This window comes from Pinus tabuliformis, chromosome 9 (genome assembly GCF_031772625.1).
Source record: "Pinus tabuliformis cultivar Carrire ecotype Pingquan chromosome 9, CPIR1, whole genome shotgun sequence".
In the NCBI taxonomy this organism is placed as follows: domain Eukaryota; kingdom Viridiplantae; phylum Streptophyta; class Pinopsida; order Pinales; family Pinaceae; genus Pinus; species Pinus tabuliformis.
In genome coordinates this window covers 357001208-357013347 of record NC_142307.1, presented here as the reverse complement: position 1 = coordinate 357013347, position 12140 = coordinate 357001208, and the positions used below count along the sequence as shown (strand labels likewise).

General features: G+C 38.4%; 1 protein-coding gene and 1 long non-coding RNA gene across 5 annotated transcripts; both read left to right on the top strand.

The window, feature by feature from the left end:
* Positions 1 to 780: 780 nt before the first annotated feature.
* LOC149148676 (uncharacterized) lies at positions 781 to 10026 on the top strand. The gene is given in 15 exon segments (XM_089441358.1): positions 781 to 1107; positions 1295 to 1384; positions 4016 to 4138; positions 4343 to 4510; positions 4675 to 4761; positions 4886 to 5031; positions 6913 to 6960; positions 7055 to 7117; positions 7433 to 7918; positions 8036 to 8134; positions 8239 to 8520; positions 8647 to 8745; positions 8891 to 9103; positions 9249 to 9745; positions 9748 to 10026. Coding segments are annotated over 15 exon segments (2652 nt in total). The 5' UTR covers positions 781 to 1086; the 3' UTR covers positions 9978 to 10026.
* Positions 10027 to 10124: 98 nt separating this feature from the next.
* LOC149148675 (uncharacterized) lies at positions 10125 to 11164 on the top strand. 4 transcript variants are annotated; one of them, XR_016263093.1, is made up of 4 exons: positions 10125 to 10263; positions 10429 to 10509; positions 10663 to 10733; positions 10876 to 11164. It is a non-coding gene; the product is annotated as an uncharacterized LOC149148675 (long non-coding RNA). The 4 variants fall into 4 exon arrangements; XR_016263091.1 differs by having other exon boundaries at positions 10658 to 10733; XR_016263092.1 differs by having other exon boundaries at positions 10663 to 10953.
* Positions 11165 to 12140: the final 976 nt, after the last annotated feature.

The following is a 12140-nucleotide window of genomic DNA, read 5'->3' as shown; positions in this document are numbered from 1 at the left end:
TGGGAACCAAGGCATCCATGTGACTAGAGGGTTACAGTCGTTGGCTTGCCTTGTTATCCAAGCAACTGGGGCTACAGATCACTAAAAAAGAAAGTTAACTCAGGGTTTGGGCACTTGGAGTGGTTGTTTAGCTCCCAAGGGTCCTGCAATACCTGAGGGAAGTCAATAAAGTTTCAGATTGTCGATTCCACTTCCTTAATTGTACTTAGGGAGTTGAGTCATGTCATAGTAGCCCTCCGCTCATGTTTACCCGACAGGTCGGTGAAAGTGGGTAAATGTGGGAGGTGGCGTTACATTATATTATTGGATGAGTGAGATATACTACCATGCTTCCAGCTGCAAAAGTTCCCTTTGATTTGGCAAGGTTCTAGTTTCAAGAACTTCCCTTTTATGGCTATGGATTTCACCGACTCATAGGATACATTATAATTAATATTTATGTTGTTGTGTTAAGAACTAATGATACTTTCTCGAGGTGTTATCATCTTTTTGGTACATGGTTCACATGGGACATTTCTTCATATGATGATATATTCTGAAATATGTAATCTTTTTTTTTTCATTTTTCGCTTTTACAATTCAATCTTTTTACTATTCAAATTAATAATATGTCACATGATATTTAAAACTATATTAATATATCATTAGTAAAATATGTTAAAATATACCCCATTATTAAATGTTCATTATTTTTATCTTTAATTTTATCATGTATATTAAATATTCAATGCGAATTAATTATTCCCACTCTATTTTATCAACGTGAAGAGGACACACCTCTCTTGCTGTCAGTTGTCCAATGCGTTTCATTCCCTCGACGCAATAAAGAATTAAGCGTCCCATTTGTAAAATCGATCGGCCCTTCTCAGTCTATATGTGGAAATAACTGCATCATTTACTTACGGTGAAGGCAACTTTTCTTGGCGTAGGAGAAATATATTGTGTGTTGTAACCCTGTTTCGCAAACTTACACGGGTATGGGATGGGCCTCGTGAACTCTCAGCGGATTCTTTAGAACGAAGAGCGGAGAACCAGCATTCGGACCAGATTCACCGAAGCGTAGCAGAGCTCTATAGGGTTTCAAAGATGTCGGGCGGTTTTTTTAGAGTAAGCAATCTCGCTTACCCCCCCTGAAATGTTTTTGCTTCAGAAGGTTTTGGGGATGTTTTAGCGTTTAGTTTGGGGCCGGGCTTTAATTTCGTAGGTGTAGTCCTCAGTTTAAAAGGCTATTAGGAGACTTTATTTTCGGCCGTTTCTCTGATGTTTCGGTGAATTTCTCTGGTTTCGATTTCAGGGCACCTCTGCAGATCAGGATACTCGTTTTTCCAACAAGCAGGCGAAGCTGTTGAAGTCCCAGAAGTTTCCGCCCGAGTTGGACCAGTTGGTAAGTAATTATTTCAAACCCTAGCACTAACGATGTCTTATTTCGGGCTCTTAAAGTTTGTGATTGTAATCCTACGGTTAGGGTTTCGATGTTTGAAACCCTAGCCTCGTGGAAATAAGTAGCATCGAAATTTACCCTATGTGGTTTAAAAAACATACACCGCCAATTGTTTTTCGCCAGAAGCCGCACACTGTGGGTTTTCATGTTTTAAGGTCTATCTAGAAGTAGTAAAAGCAGTTGTAAAAAACCCGAGCGATCTTTGGGTACGAGATTGAATTACCTTGGCTCTCAAAATTAAATGTTATTAGCATTGATCGTAGGTCCAAACAAAATTTTATTTCGTATGAAATTGCACTGTTTTTTGCAGCATGCAACTCTTAAATAATTTGACTGGGAAAAAAGGGGACTGCATGCTCTTGGCTGTTCAAAACTAGTGGAAACCATTACTTATTGTTTGTAGAAATGCTTACAAAACACCTTTTCCTCAAGGGGTTCTCACACAACGACATAAACTCTTGCCATTTTAAATGCCAGATCTGAGGGGTATTTTCTCTGCTAAATTTGGCTTGGATTTGTACCTTGCCTCGTCCCGATGCAGACTACAGAGAGATGGAATCCTTGTGGACAGCTGAACACGCTGTTAATTTTAACAGTGAACTGTGGCCCGTTGCAAAATCATAACGTACTATTTACTTGAGATACATGTTTTTAATTTTTTTTTCGTTCACTTCTGGGTCACGGATACCCATCGTCAGTGGGTCTGCTACGTCCAGGGTTGTTCAACACTAGGGTGGACCCCACCTGAAGGGGGTCACACCCCTCGGCCTATTTACTGACCTCGGCCTATTTACTGACCTGACCGCAAGAGCTTTCGGGAATTGACCCTGTTACCTCCCGATTGGCGAGGCACTGATTGAGCTAACTCCTGGGGCTACATGTTTTTAATTTATTCTTTAGAAACCAAATTATGTTATAAATGCTGTTGGCGGATTGAATTTCTGCTTACATATCTTTCAAGTAAGATTGAAAATTGCATGTCTTATTCTAATTTTATAGAAGTTCTCTGTTATTGATAAAAATGGAAGGATCTGGTATGGGGTCATCTAGATGCACTTTATCTTTGGTGATTGAGTTTTTCAAATGACATTGTCTGATTTCTATTGCATAAGTGGATTTTGGGCTACTTCGCACAGCTTGATAAACCATACTAATTGGAGACAATAATCTGTTTTTAAACATTGACCTTGGACACCAACCAATTGTGCTTAATCTAATGTAAAGTATCGCAAGATGCTTCCCTAAACTGAGTTGTTGGTCCACTGTCTATCAAGAGATGAAACACTGTGATAATGTATGTTTAATGCTATACCTGGCCTGACTTAATGATGGTTATGTATGCTTATTTCACTGGATAAAACATACTACATTCTTGGGTGGGAATTGAATCCAGGTGGGGGTCTATCATTACCCCCTCTTGGGCAACCAGCTTATGTAAAATGCTTAACTTTAATCTACAAACCAAATGAATAAATAATACCCAATCTTGATTTAGATCTTAAATTACTTAAGAAAATTGATGTGGGTTTTTATTTTCTTTTATGCCAAAACTGGGAAATTTTACTTCAAATAAAAGGCGGTTGTATCAGAGCCAGACATTGCTAGCATATCCATACAAAGCCTTCCAAAACTATACAGACTGAGCATATCCATTCAAAACCTCCCAGCAGCTACTTGTTACTGTAGATTCTATAAAACTTACCTAAGATATATATAACTTTAATAAGCAGACTAATTAGAAATTGTTGCAGCTGGTGACTCCTCCCATTCCCTTGTTAGATGATCCTGGCACATGTTAACTTATCTCCATGGCTACAGAAGCCGCAAAATGGTGCCCTCTTCAGTTTTCTGTCTGCCATTATTTGCAAAAGCGTTTGCTTCAGAATTGTGCTCTCTTAGAACCTGGTTTTTTAAATTTTTTTTTGAAACTTTGATAAGTTGATACCTCTTTCTAGATCGTGTTCAAGATTGATGCTATTTTGTGATTGGCAGGCTGAGGAGTTTTGTACATTGCTTGATAAGAACCTTAGAATGTACTATCACAGTGATAGAGGTACTATGCCTATCTGATGATAATCTCAGTCCTTCAACAATGCATAGGCTTCTGTGTGGTTGTTAGTAGAAATTCCAAGACCCCAAGAGCATGAGATAATTCTTTGTTTCCTTGGGTTGTAGAGTATTCCTTCAGCACCTGTCACCCCGTATCCGAAGAATATTCAACCAAGTGGGATAGGGGTTGAATTTATATTACAGAGTTATATAGCCAAATGAAAACGGGGCTTAAAGAATTTTTGCATTCATGATTATTGATTTTAATTTTTTAGTCCTTCTATTATGACTTCAATAGCTTGTTTAAAACTCAAATATAAGGTTCCTTTAATCTTCTTGAAGTTGAATATATTGAATTTTCAAGCATGTCTCCTTGTTCATGTCATTAAGATGTTCCTATTTCAAGCTGTAGTTTGAAGCAATTAGTGTGAGGTTGCTATTTTTTATTTTTTTGGGTTTTTATTCTTTTATTTTAATATATAACTATCATTTGATTTTAATTTATTGCTTCACCTGAACATGCAGGTTGATATGACAAAAGTGAAGATGGATGTTATTAGGCCTTGGATAGCCAATAGGGCTACTGAGTTTCTTGGCTTCGAGGATGAAGTGTTGATTAATTTCATATATGGACTATTGGATGGGAAAGTATGCCTATTTCTTTTTCCATCTACAAAATCAATTATGCTTTTTATTTTTTCTAATTGTTATTCGAGGGTATGGATGCTGCAGTGGTGTCTTGAGACCCGTTGTTATCAATTATGGGAAAGTAGAGAATCACGACATTGTGTATTAGGGAGTATTATCTGGTTTGAAACCGAAAATTTAATATTCTATTTCTGTTTTCCACAGGAGGTGGATGGCAAGCAAATTCAAATTCAACTCACAGGATTTATGGAAAAGAATACAGGGAAATTTATGAAGGAACTGTGGAGTCTTTTAACTAGTGCACAAAAAAATGCGAGTGGTATACCTCAGCAGTTCCTTGATGCTAAAGCTGAGGAAACAAGGAAGAAAAAGGTGATTCCTACTTTTATCATTTCAGTTTGATAAATTTGGCCGGTTGTTTCATGTTGTTATGCATATAGGAGTAAGTCTGATTTGATATTTGAGGAGAGCTATTTTGCTGAGCCGTGCTTCTTGTTAGCAGTTCATCGTAACCAGTCTTTCTTGGTGGCGAGCAGGCAGAAACTGATCGTATCAATTATGAAGTTCAAAAGAAGAAAGAACAAGAGGAAAAGGAAGCGGAGCAGGAACGGAAGAACAAGATAGTGAGTACAGATTCAAGTTCTAAGTGCCAGTTATTCTATTACACATTGCCTTTCATTCTCAGAAGCATTGATCTTTACCCATTTATATAATTCTCATGTATATATGTTAATTCAATCCCTACAGAATGCTGACTTAGAGACAGCAAAGAATGCAGCAGCGGCGGCAGCAGTTACAGCAAAGGTTTCTTTAGGAAAGGCCTCATCTCATTCAAATCTAGATGAACAGAAGGCAGATGGGAGGCGTTTGGCACGCTCAGGAGGCAAGAATGGGTAAGCTCATTTTTATTATCTTGGTTGATTGCTCACTGTCCACATTCTAGGATCTTCTTCTAAAATTTACACACTAAAATGTTGGGCATAACTTAAGGAATAATAGTTTCTGTTTGTTGCTATGACATTAATTGCAGCTATTCATCTACAGCCTTGTTTTTGTCTCAATTTTTCTTGCAAATTGAATAAAGGGAAACACATCAGCAAGTCTTCTTGGTTACTGACATGCACTAATAATGTCTCAGCGGAAATGAGCCACTTAGTTTCCATGTGCTGATACTTTTCCTTAAGGAAATAATCTGGCTGACATCTTTTAATGTGCCTTTGGTACAACCCTATCATATCCTTTTCCCATTGTGTAATATCTTTAGGATCAGTAGATTTCAAAAAAGTGTCTGCTATGTTTGAGATGGTATATCTAATTTGTGTTCATAATATACACATTTATCACCAAATGGTATTCTGCTAATTTTAGTTAACAATGGTATGTTCTATGCTTAGCACAATTACTTCAATGTTCCTTTAGCAGCCCAATGACAATTTCCAATAGCAATCACATTAACCATAAATCACATTGACAGTAACTGTAGATAGAACATAAAATAAAATGCAGAAGACAAGCCAAGACAAGAGGACACCAGATTTGGTAGATGCCAAGGAAAAACCCCAATGTTGGGAAAAACCCTTTGATCAATTCTTCTTATTATTATATCAAATGTTCAGCAGGGAGAGAGAGTACGAAAAGTCAAGTCTGCCAAATCTGCAGTCAACTGCAGTCAAATTCAGCCCTAACCAGAAATTCAAAGATGGTCAATGCAGCAGCAAAACTTCCCCTTTGAAGTTTGGTCAAAGGCAGTCAAACTTGGCCTCCAGCAGTGGTCAAAGTCAGCCCAAAACAGTCATAAAATCTGTGGTCAAACTTGGTCAACCTGAAGTCAACCCTGCAGTCAAACAGGCCTGCGGTCAACACAACGTTAAACAGCCCAGAAAATCTTGATTTCTGTGTCAATCAATGGGGCTTTTTCAAACAGAGTCAAACCCTCCAAAATTGCAGTCAAACTTGGTCAAACAGTCCTTGGTCAATGCTGGTCAAACTTCAGTCAACTCCTGAAATTTTCGGCCCTGTACTTCTGTCTGAAATTCATCCTCCTTGCCACACGTGTGAGAGAAAGAGAATGCCCAATAGCTGTACGAACCAATGAGAGGAGAGAGAAGAATGTGTGAGTGATGATGATGCCAAATGAGGTGAGAGGTCACTTGTATTTATACAAGTTGTTGAGGGTGAAGTGACGTCTCTCGGGCTTCATGAGCCTACATGATGATGTGGCCGACCTGATTACACGTGTGGGCATAAATTCAAAAACACACTTCTGCTTATCGAAATTAGATGATCATTAAAAAAGAGGAATTCAATGCAATCATCATTTCCATCAAATGAGCTGTCCAAAGTGGAATTTGTCAAATTATTCTCACCATTATTATGGAGGCTGACAAGTACAGGCATCTGAGAGAATGTTCTTCCATCAGCTATGATTGAACACATCTCGATTTAGTGATATATTCTCAACGTTATTTACATTCATGTTATCTACCAATGACAAATTTAATGGGTTGCCTGCAACTGTTTTTTAGGTTACATGGACAATTTAGTCCTATTTCATATTGTTTGTGTAGAATATGATTGTTAGAACATGAAGTCTCTATTGTACATGGACACTAGAGGTCTGCTTCATTTTGTTATGCAGAGAGTTTTGTAAAATTAATTATGATTTAAAGGTTGTTTGAGTTAGTGTACTAGTGGTCTTGACTGTGTGGGGGACATGTCACTTGTAAGCCTTAGCTCAGGCTGCTTTAATGTTTTCATGGCTGGTTTTTTTTCAGGGACACAAGATTATCACATGATGGTGATTGCTCCCCACTGTCTCATCGGTAAGAGTAATATTTTCATTTATCTTAAACTATCTAAGTTGAGCTTTCCATTGTCTCATTGTCATAACTTAGAAATTTTATTTGTGCATATTAGTACCGGGTCCTCATTCTCAAGATCAAGGAGCCACTCGTATTCTCCATCAAAGAGTCCATCCAGGTATTTTTTTGTCTGGTGTATCTCGTTCTCTGTTGCTTTGCTTCATTGTGTGATTTTAGTATGTTGGTATCTTTTTCTAATACTTTTGGTACACGTCACCATAAATCTGGCTTACTTTTCTGTCCCATGTTGATTAAGACACTTCCATACTTTGTTTTCTAGTCTGGGTATCAGCATCATTAATGTTAAAGTCTTTTGTTTATTATGGCTGATTTTATGACTGTCTTTTTATTGTTCTTTTTCTGTACTGAGTTTCCTTATTTATGCTTGGGTTTCACTCATCACTAATTTCTTATTTTTGTTTAACTGTTCAAGGTCACCGCCTTTGCTTAGAAGGCATAGGCCAGAGAGCATCTCTAGATCACCTCGACATCGCCAACGATCCACATCCCCTACAAGGTATGTTCGTTCTCCCAAGCAATCTCCACCTCGGCGGAAGCGGTCGCCATTGTATACTCGGTCTCCAAGGCGGAGATCTCCATCCCCTTGGAGGCGACGCCCATCCCCTCCAATGCGGCGGCGATCGCCACTGCCACCCTCACGGCGACGTTCTCCATCCCCACCTTTACGGAGGCGATCACCATCCCCACCTTTACGGCGACATTCACCATCACCGCATTTACGGAGGCGGTCGCCATCCCCACCTTTACGGAGACGATCACCATCCCCACCTTTACGGCGGCGGTCACCATCGCCTCCGCTACGGAGGCGGTCGCCAGTGCCAAGATATCGTAGGCGATCACCAATTCCTTCTCCAAAAAAGCATCAAGTGGATTCTCAGTCTCCTCGCAGGCGGAAGAGGTACATTAATTTTATTTTTGAATTATATTAATAATTATAGATTTGGATATTATATTATCATTACAATGATATTTGTCTTAGCCACAATTTTTTACTCTGATTGTAATCATTATTCAGCAGCAGGAGCAGAAGCCCTCAGTACAGAAGTTATTGGACTATGAATAGAGAGCATGGCAGCCGTTACAGTGACATGGAATCCAGGGGATATCGAGATAGGTATGCAGCTGAAGTATAAACTTTACACAGATTTGTTGTTGAGTTGTATTATGCATATTTCAGGGTTACTTATTTTCATTTATTTTCCTAAAACTTTATGTTAGACCTCAAGCTAAAAGATCTCCTGAGCATGAGTATCCTGTTAGAGAGGAGAATGAATATGATAGACCTCAACATGTACGTTCTGGAGGACGCACTTTCATAGAATCACAGAATTTCATTCGACATTTGCCAATCCAATCACGCTCACCTAAGCGTGATGTTAAGATATCCAGTGGAGGGCCCTCCAATGTACCAGACTCATCATCTCCTTATTATCAAAATTCACCAAGTCCAGCACATTCTCCTGAGCACAGTACAAGGACCTATATGAATGAAGAAAGGAGGTTGTTACTTTTAATTTTATGTGATGTGATGCAAGCTATATATGCTGATTTAATTGATATATTCGACCAGTATTATATCTGAGTTTAGCTTTTAACTATCCTATTATATTTTATATCACATTCCAGGCGGTTGACTCCGCAACGCAGCCGGATTGAACCAATTCGAGAAGAAAGGAGTCATCGTGATAATCCTGAAATAAGAAAAACACAATACAATCGTGACATGTATGCTAATAATTTTTGGATTTCTGCTTCTTTTATCTGGAATTTGGTTTCAGTCTTGTCTTTGTCCGCAAGGTTTTGCTCTTTTTTGTTTTCTGATCTTTGCTCCAGTTTCTCTCCCTAATGGAAGTGGCATTCGGTGTTGTAGTGAGGATGTTGATCGCAGGGTTAATAAGGTCAACCTACCTAAAAAGAGGGATGTGCAAGCACCCCATTTACCAGATAGAAAGGAGTATGGTCCTAGAAGACCAGACAGTATTCAAGATTCTCCAAATGAGTTGCCATTGAACCTTTCTGTTGAGAATCACGATCGTCAAGAGATCTCTGAGCCAAGAAGAAAAGAATATCATGCACGCAGCAGGTAGCATTAGATTATTCTCTTTGGCCTTCTGAATCTTGAATTTATGTCTGTAGGTTGTAATATATTGGTTGTGCAAGTCTCTGTTTCTTCTAGTGGTGGATTGTTTCAGGCTGGTGCATTCATTATATGGTTCTTGGTTTTGTAGTGATAATGTTGATGACAGTATTGACCATGCTCAGAGAAGGAGAAGTATTAAAGCCTATATGCCAGAAGAAATTGAATATGGACCAGGGAGATTGGATCATGGTCGTCTTTCACCAAATGATGTTCCAGCCAACCGTTCTGGTTTAAATCGTCTCGTTATGGAGTCACGATCTCATATTGAATATGCTGATGATGAGGAACCTACAAGGGATAGTTATGGTGATGTTGATGGCACACTTTCTAAGATTGGTGCTGGTCGCAAGCCAATCCAAAAGCTGGAGTCAGTAAAGCAGATGGTTGGTTCTGATTCTGATGCAGAAGAGAGTGAGGATCATAGAAGAAAACACGGGGAGAAAAGAAAAGCAAAGAGGGATGAAGTTGAAGATGGAAGTATGTCTCCAAGATCAAGTGAAGAAAGACGTGAAGCCAAAAGGAGGAAGAAAGAAGAAAAACGGTTACGCAAGGAGGAAAAACGTAGAAGACGAGAAGAAAGGCATAGAAAAAAGAGGAACGTAGAGCGAGCAAAGCAAAAGGCAAAGCTGTGGTAACTGTTACACCACCTGAAAAGGATTACAGTGGAGCAGATGATTCAGATGACAATTGTCATGACAGGGATCAAACTTGTAAGGGTCAAAATGAAGAAGTGGAAAATGAGCAGCAGAGGCTAGAGATTGAGTTGCGAAGAAAAGCTTTGGAATCTTTGAGGGCAAAAAAGGCTGTTAGCCACTAAATAGTTTCCAGTGGCTCATAGTTCTTCAAGACTGCCATGTTCTCATTGATTTGTTCATCAAATGGATCAAAAACATTGTTTTCCTTGTTGTGCAAGTTATTGCAGATTTGAGCCAATTTGGATATTTCATCGAGGGGGTGTTGTACTCTCGACATTTCTTTTTTTTGATGTCCTGTATGTTTTACTTCTGGCAGCAGGATGTTGAGCTCTATCCATCTTGAGAATTTGAAGGCTTTCAAATTTTACAGGGGCTGTATATTTAGGGGCCTATGGTGCCAACATTCTGGTAACGTGTGCTGTGTTTGTGGCAATTTCACTTGTTAAAGAGTGGATGTATTTTTTGATTATGTTTTTATTACTGAAATCTTGCTTAGTGGTGCACAGCCTCGGCAAAGTTGGCATCAAATCAGTTATTGCGGTTTTGAGTACTCTTAGTTCGATGATATGGCAGGTGCAATGACGTTTAGCTTTAGTAGGATCCGGAATCAACAAATGCAATATCATTGCAGTGGATGCTGTTTGTGTAATACGAGTAAGTAAACATATTATGGGTAAGTAGCATTGGAGGATTTTTAAAGAACTACAAAATCAAATGTTGTTACTGCTTACAAGCGTGAAGGTCTAGCCAGTATTATGTATTCTGAAGTTAATACTGAAACAGATTTGTGGTTGGTTGGTAGATCAGAATATGTCAAGTAGATGATTTGGTTGAGCAAGCCATGTGCAGAAACAAACAATTTATGGTCTACGGAACAGGTGAATTACTAGAAATAATTGATTTGCGGCCTTTCAGTCAAGGAAGACTTAAAACATGAACTTGGTGGAACATTTTTCCAAAATTAAGACATTAATAAATTTGAAGTTTATTTTGGCTTAACGTCCCTTTATGCCTTAATAGGTTGGCAGCTTTTAGCAAAAGTCGTTGGGGACTTGTCTTTATTATGCATCATGACGATCTGTGCTCCTTTCTTACGCACTCCTGAGTATATGCACCTTGATTATCTCAGCTGGTGTAACTTTTTAATGCTGAGGTTGGCTCGTTCCATTTGATCTTGCCATTTTTGTACCATATTTTTTTAAGAGAAATGAAATTTATTTTTCAAATCCCAAAAGTGAAAATGCAAACAAGATCTGAATTTTTCTCTGAACATGTTTATGTTTGGAAAATAAATGTAAACTTCATTGTATTTGTCAACATTTTGATTCTTTCTGTTTACTGTGAGTTTAATCGCTAAAATCTAGTTGGTATCTGCAATTGTTGGCTTAGTCGCAGTAGATATCAACAGTTTTCTTTGAAGTTCATATTCTGTTTTGATGTTTAAACTTTAAATGTTTGTGTTCATTTTCTAAATTACTTCGAAGTGAACTTTGTTCAATGTTTGTTATATTTGTGCAGTTGTGTATAGTCTAGATAGTAACTCTACTGTAGCAAAGGGGAAACAGTCTCTACTGTCATTGATATGCTTAGGTGAGTGGGCTGACCTCCTTTTTGCTTAGGCAAAACCTTCCGTTTGATGTCCTCAGGTATTAAACTGTTATTCGTTTTGATAATTGTCAAGGAGAACAGGAGGGATAACCTGTTATTTGTTACAACACCAAAAACTCAGGATGGATAACCTTTTCCATCGGATATCCTTTTCAGGGTAGGCTGAAAAATATGTTGGAACTCTAACCTCTATCAACTATGATTTATTAGTGCACAAATTCCTTTTGTACCCCATTTTGCCCAAGCCACATAATTTGACAATTCAGAAAGCATGCCCACCTGTTCCTGTGGGCAAGGTCAGGTTGTCGAAATAGTGTATCATCATGATTGACATAACATCTCGTATTCATATTTGTTTATCCAAACCATAGAGAAAATAACAAAAAATCTGTAAAACTTCAGTAAAAGGAAAAACAGTCTAGGACAAGTCCAATATTACACATTACAATTTAACCTTTTTGCATGGAACAAGAAAGGAACCATTAACTGTGTTTACAAGGCCATTCCAAGCTCCAGCATCTTAACAACATGAGAACATATTAATTCTTACAAAGACATAACAGGGTTCAAAGACAAGTAAGGATCTTCTTTTGACTCGCAATAGTATGCCGATTCCATTTTTTCCCAAATCCCTTCTGCCATATCTAGCCCTTGCTTTGACAATGTGTCTGCTTTTA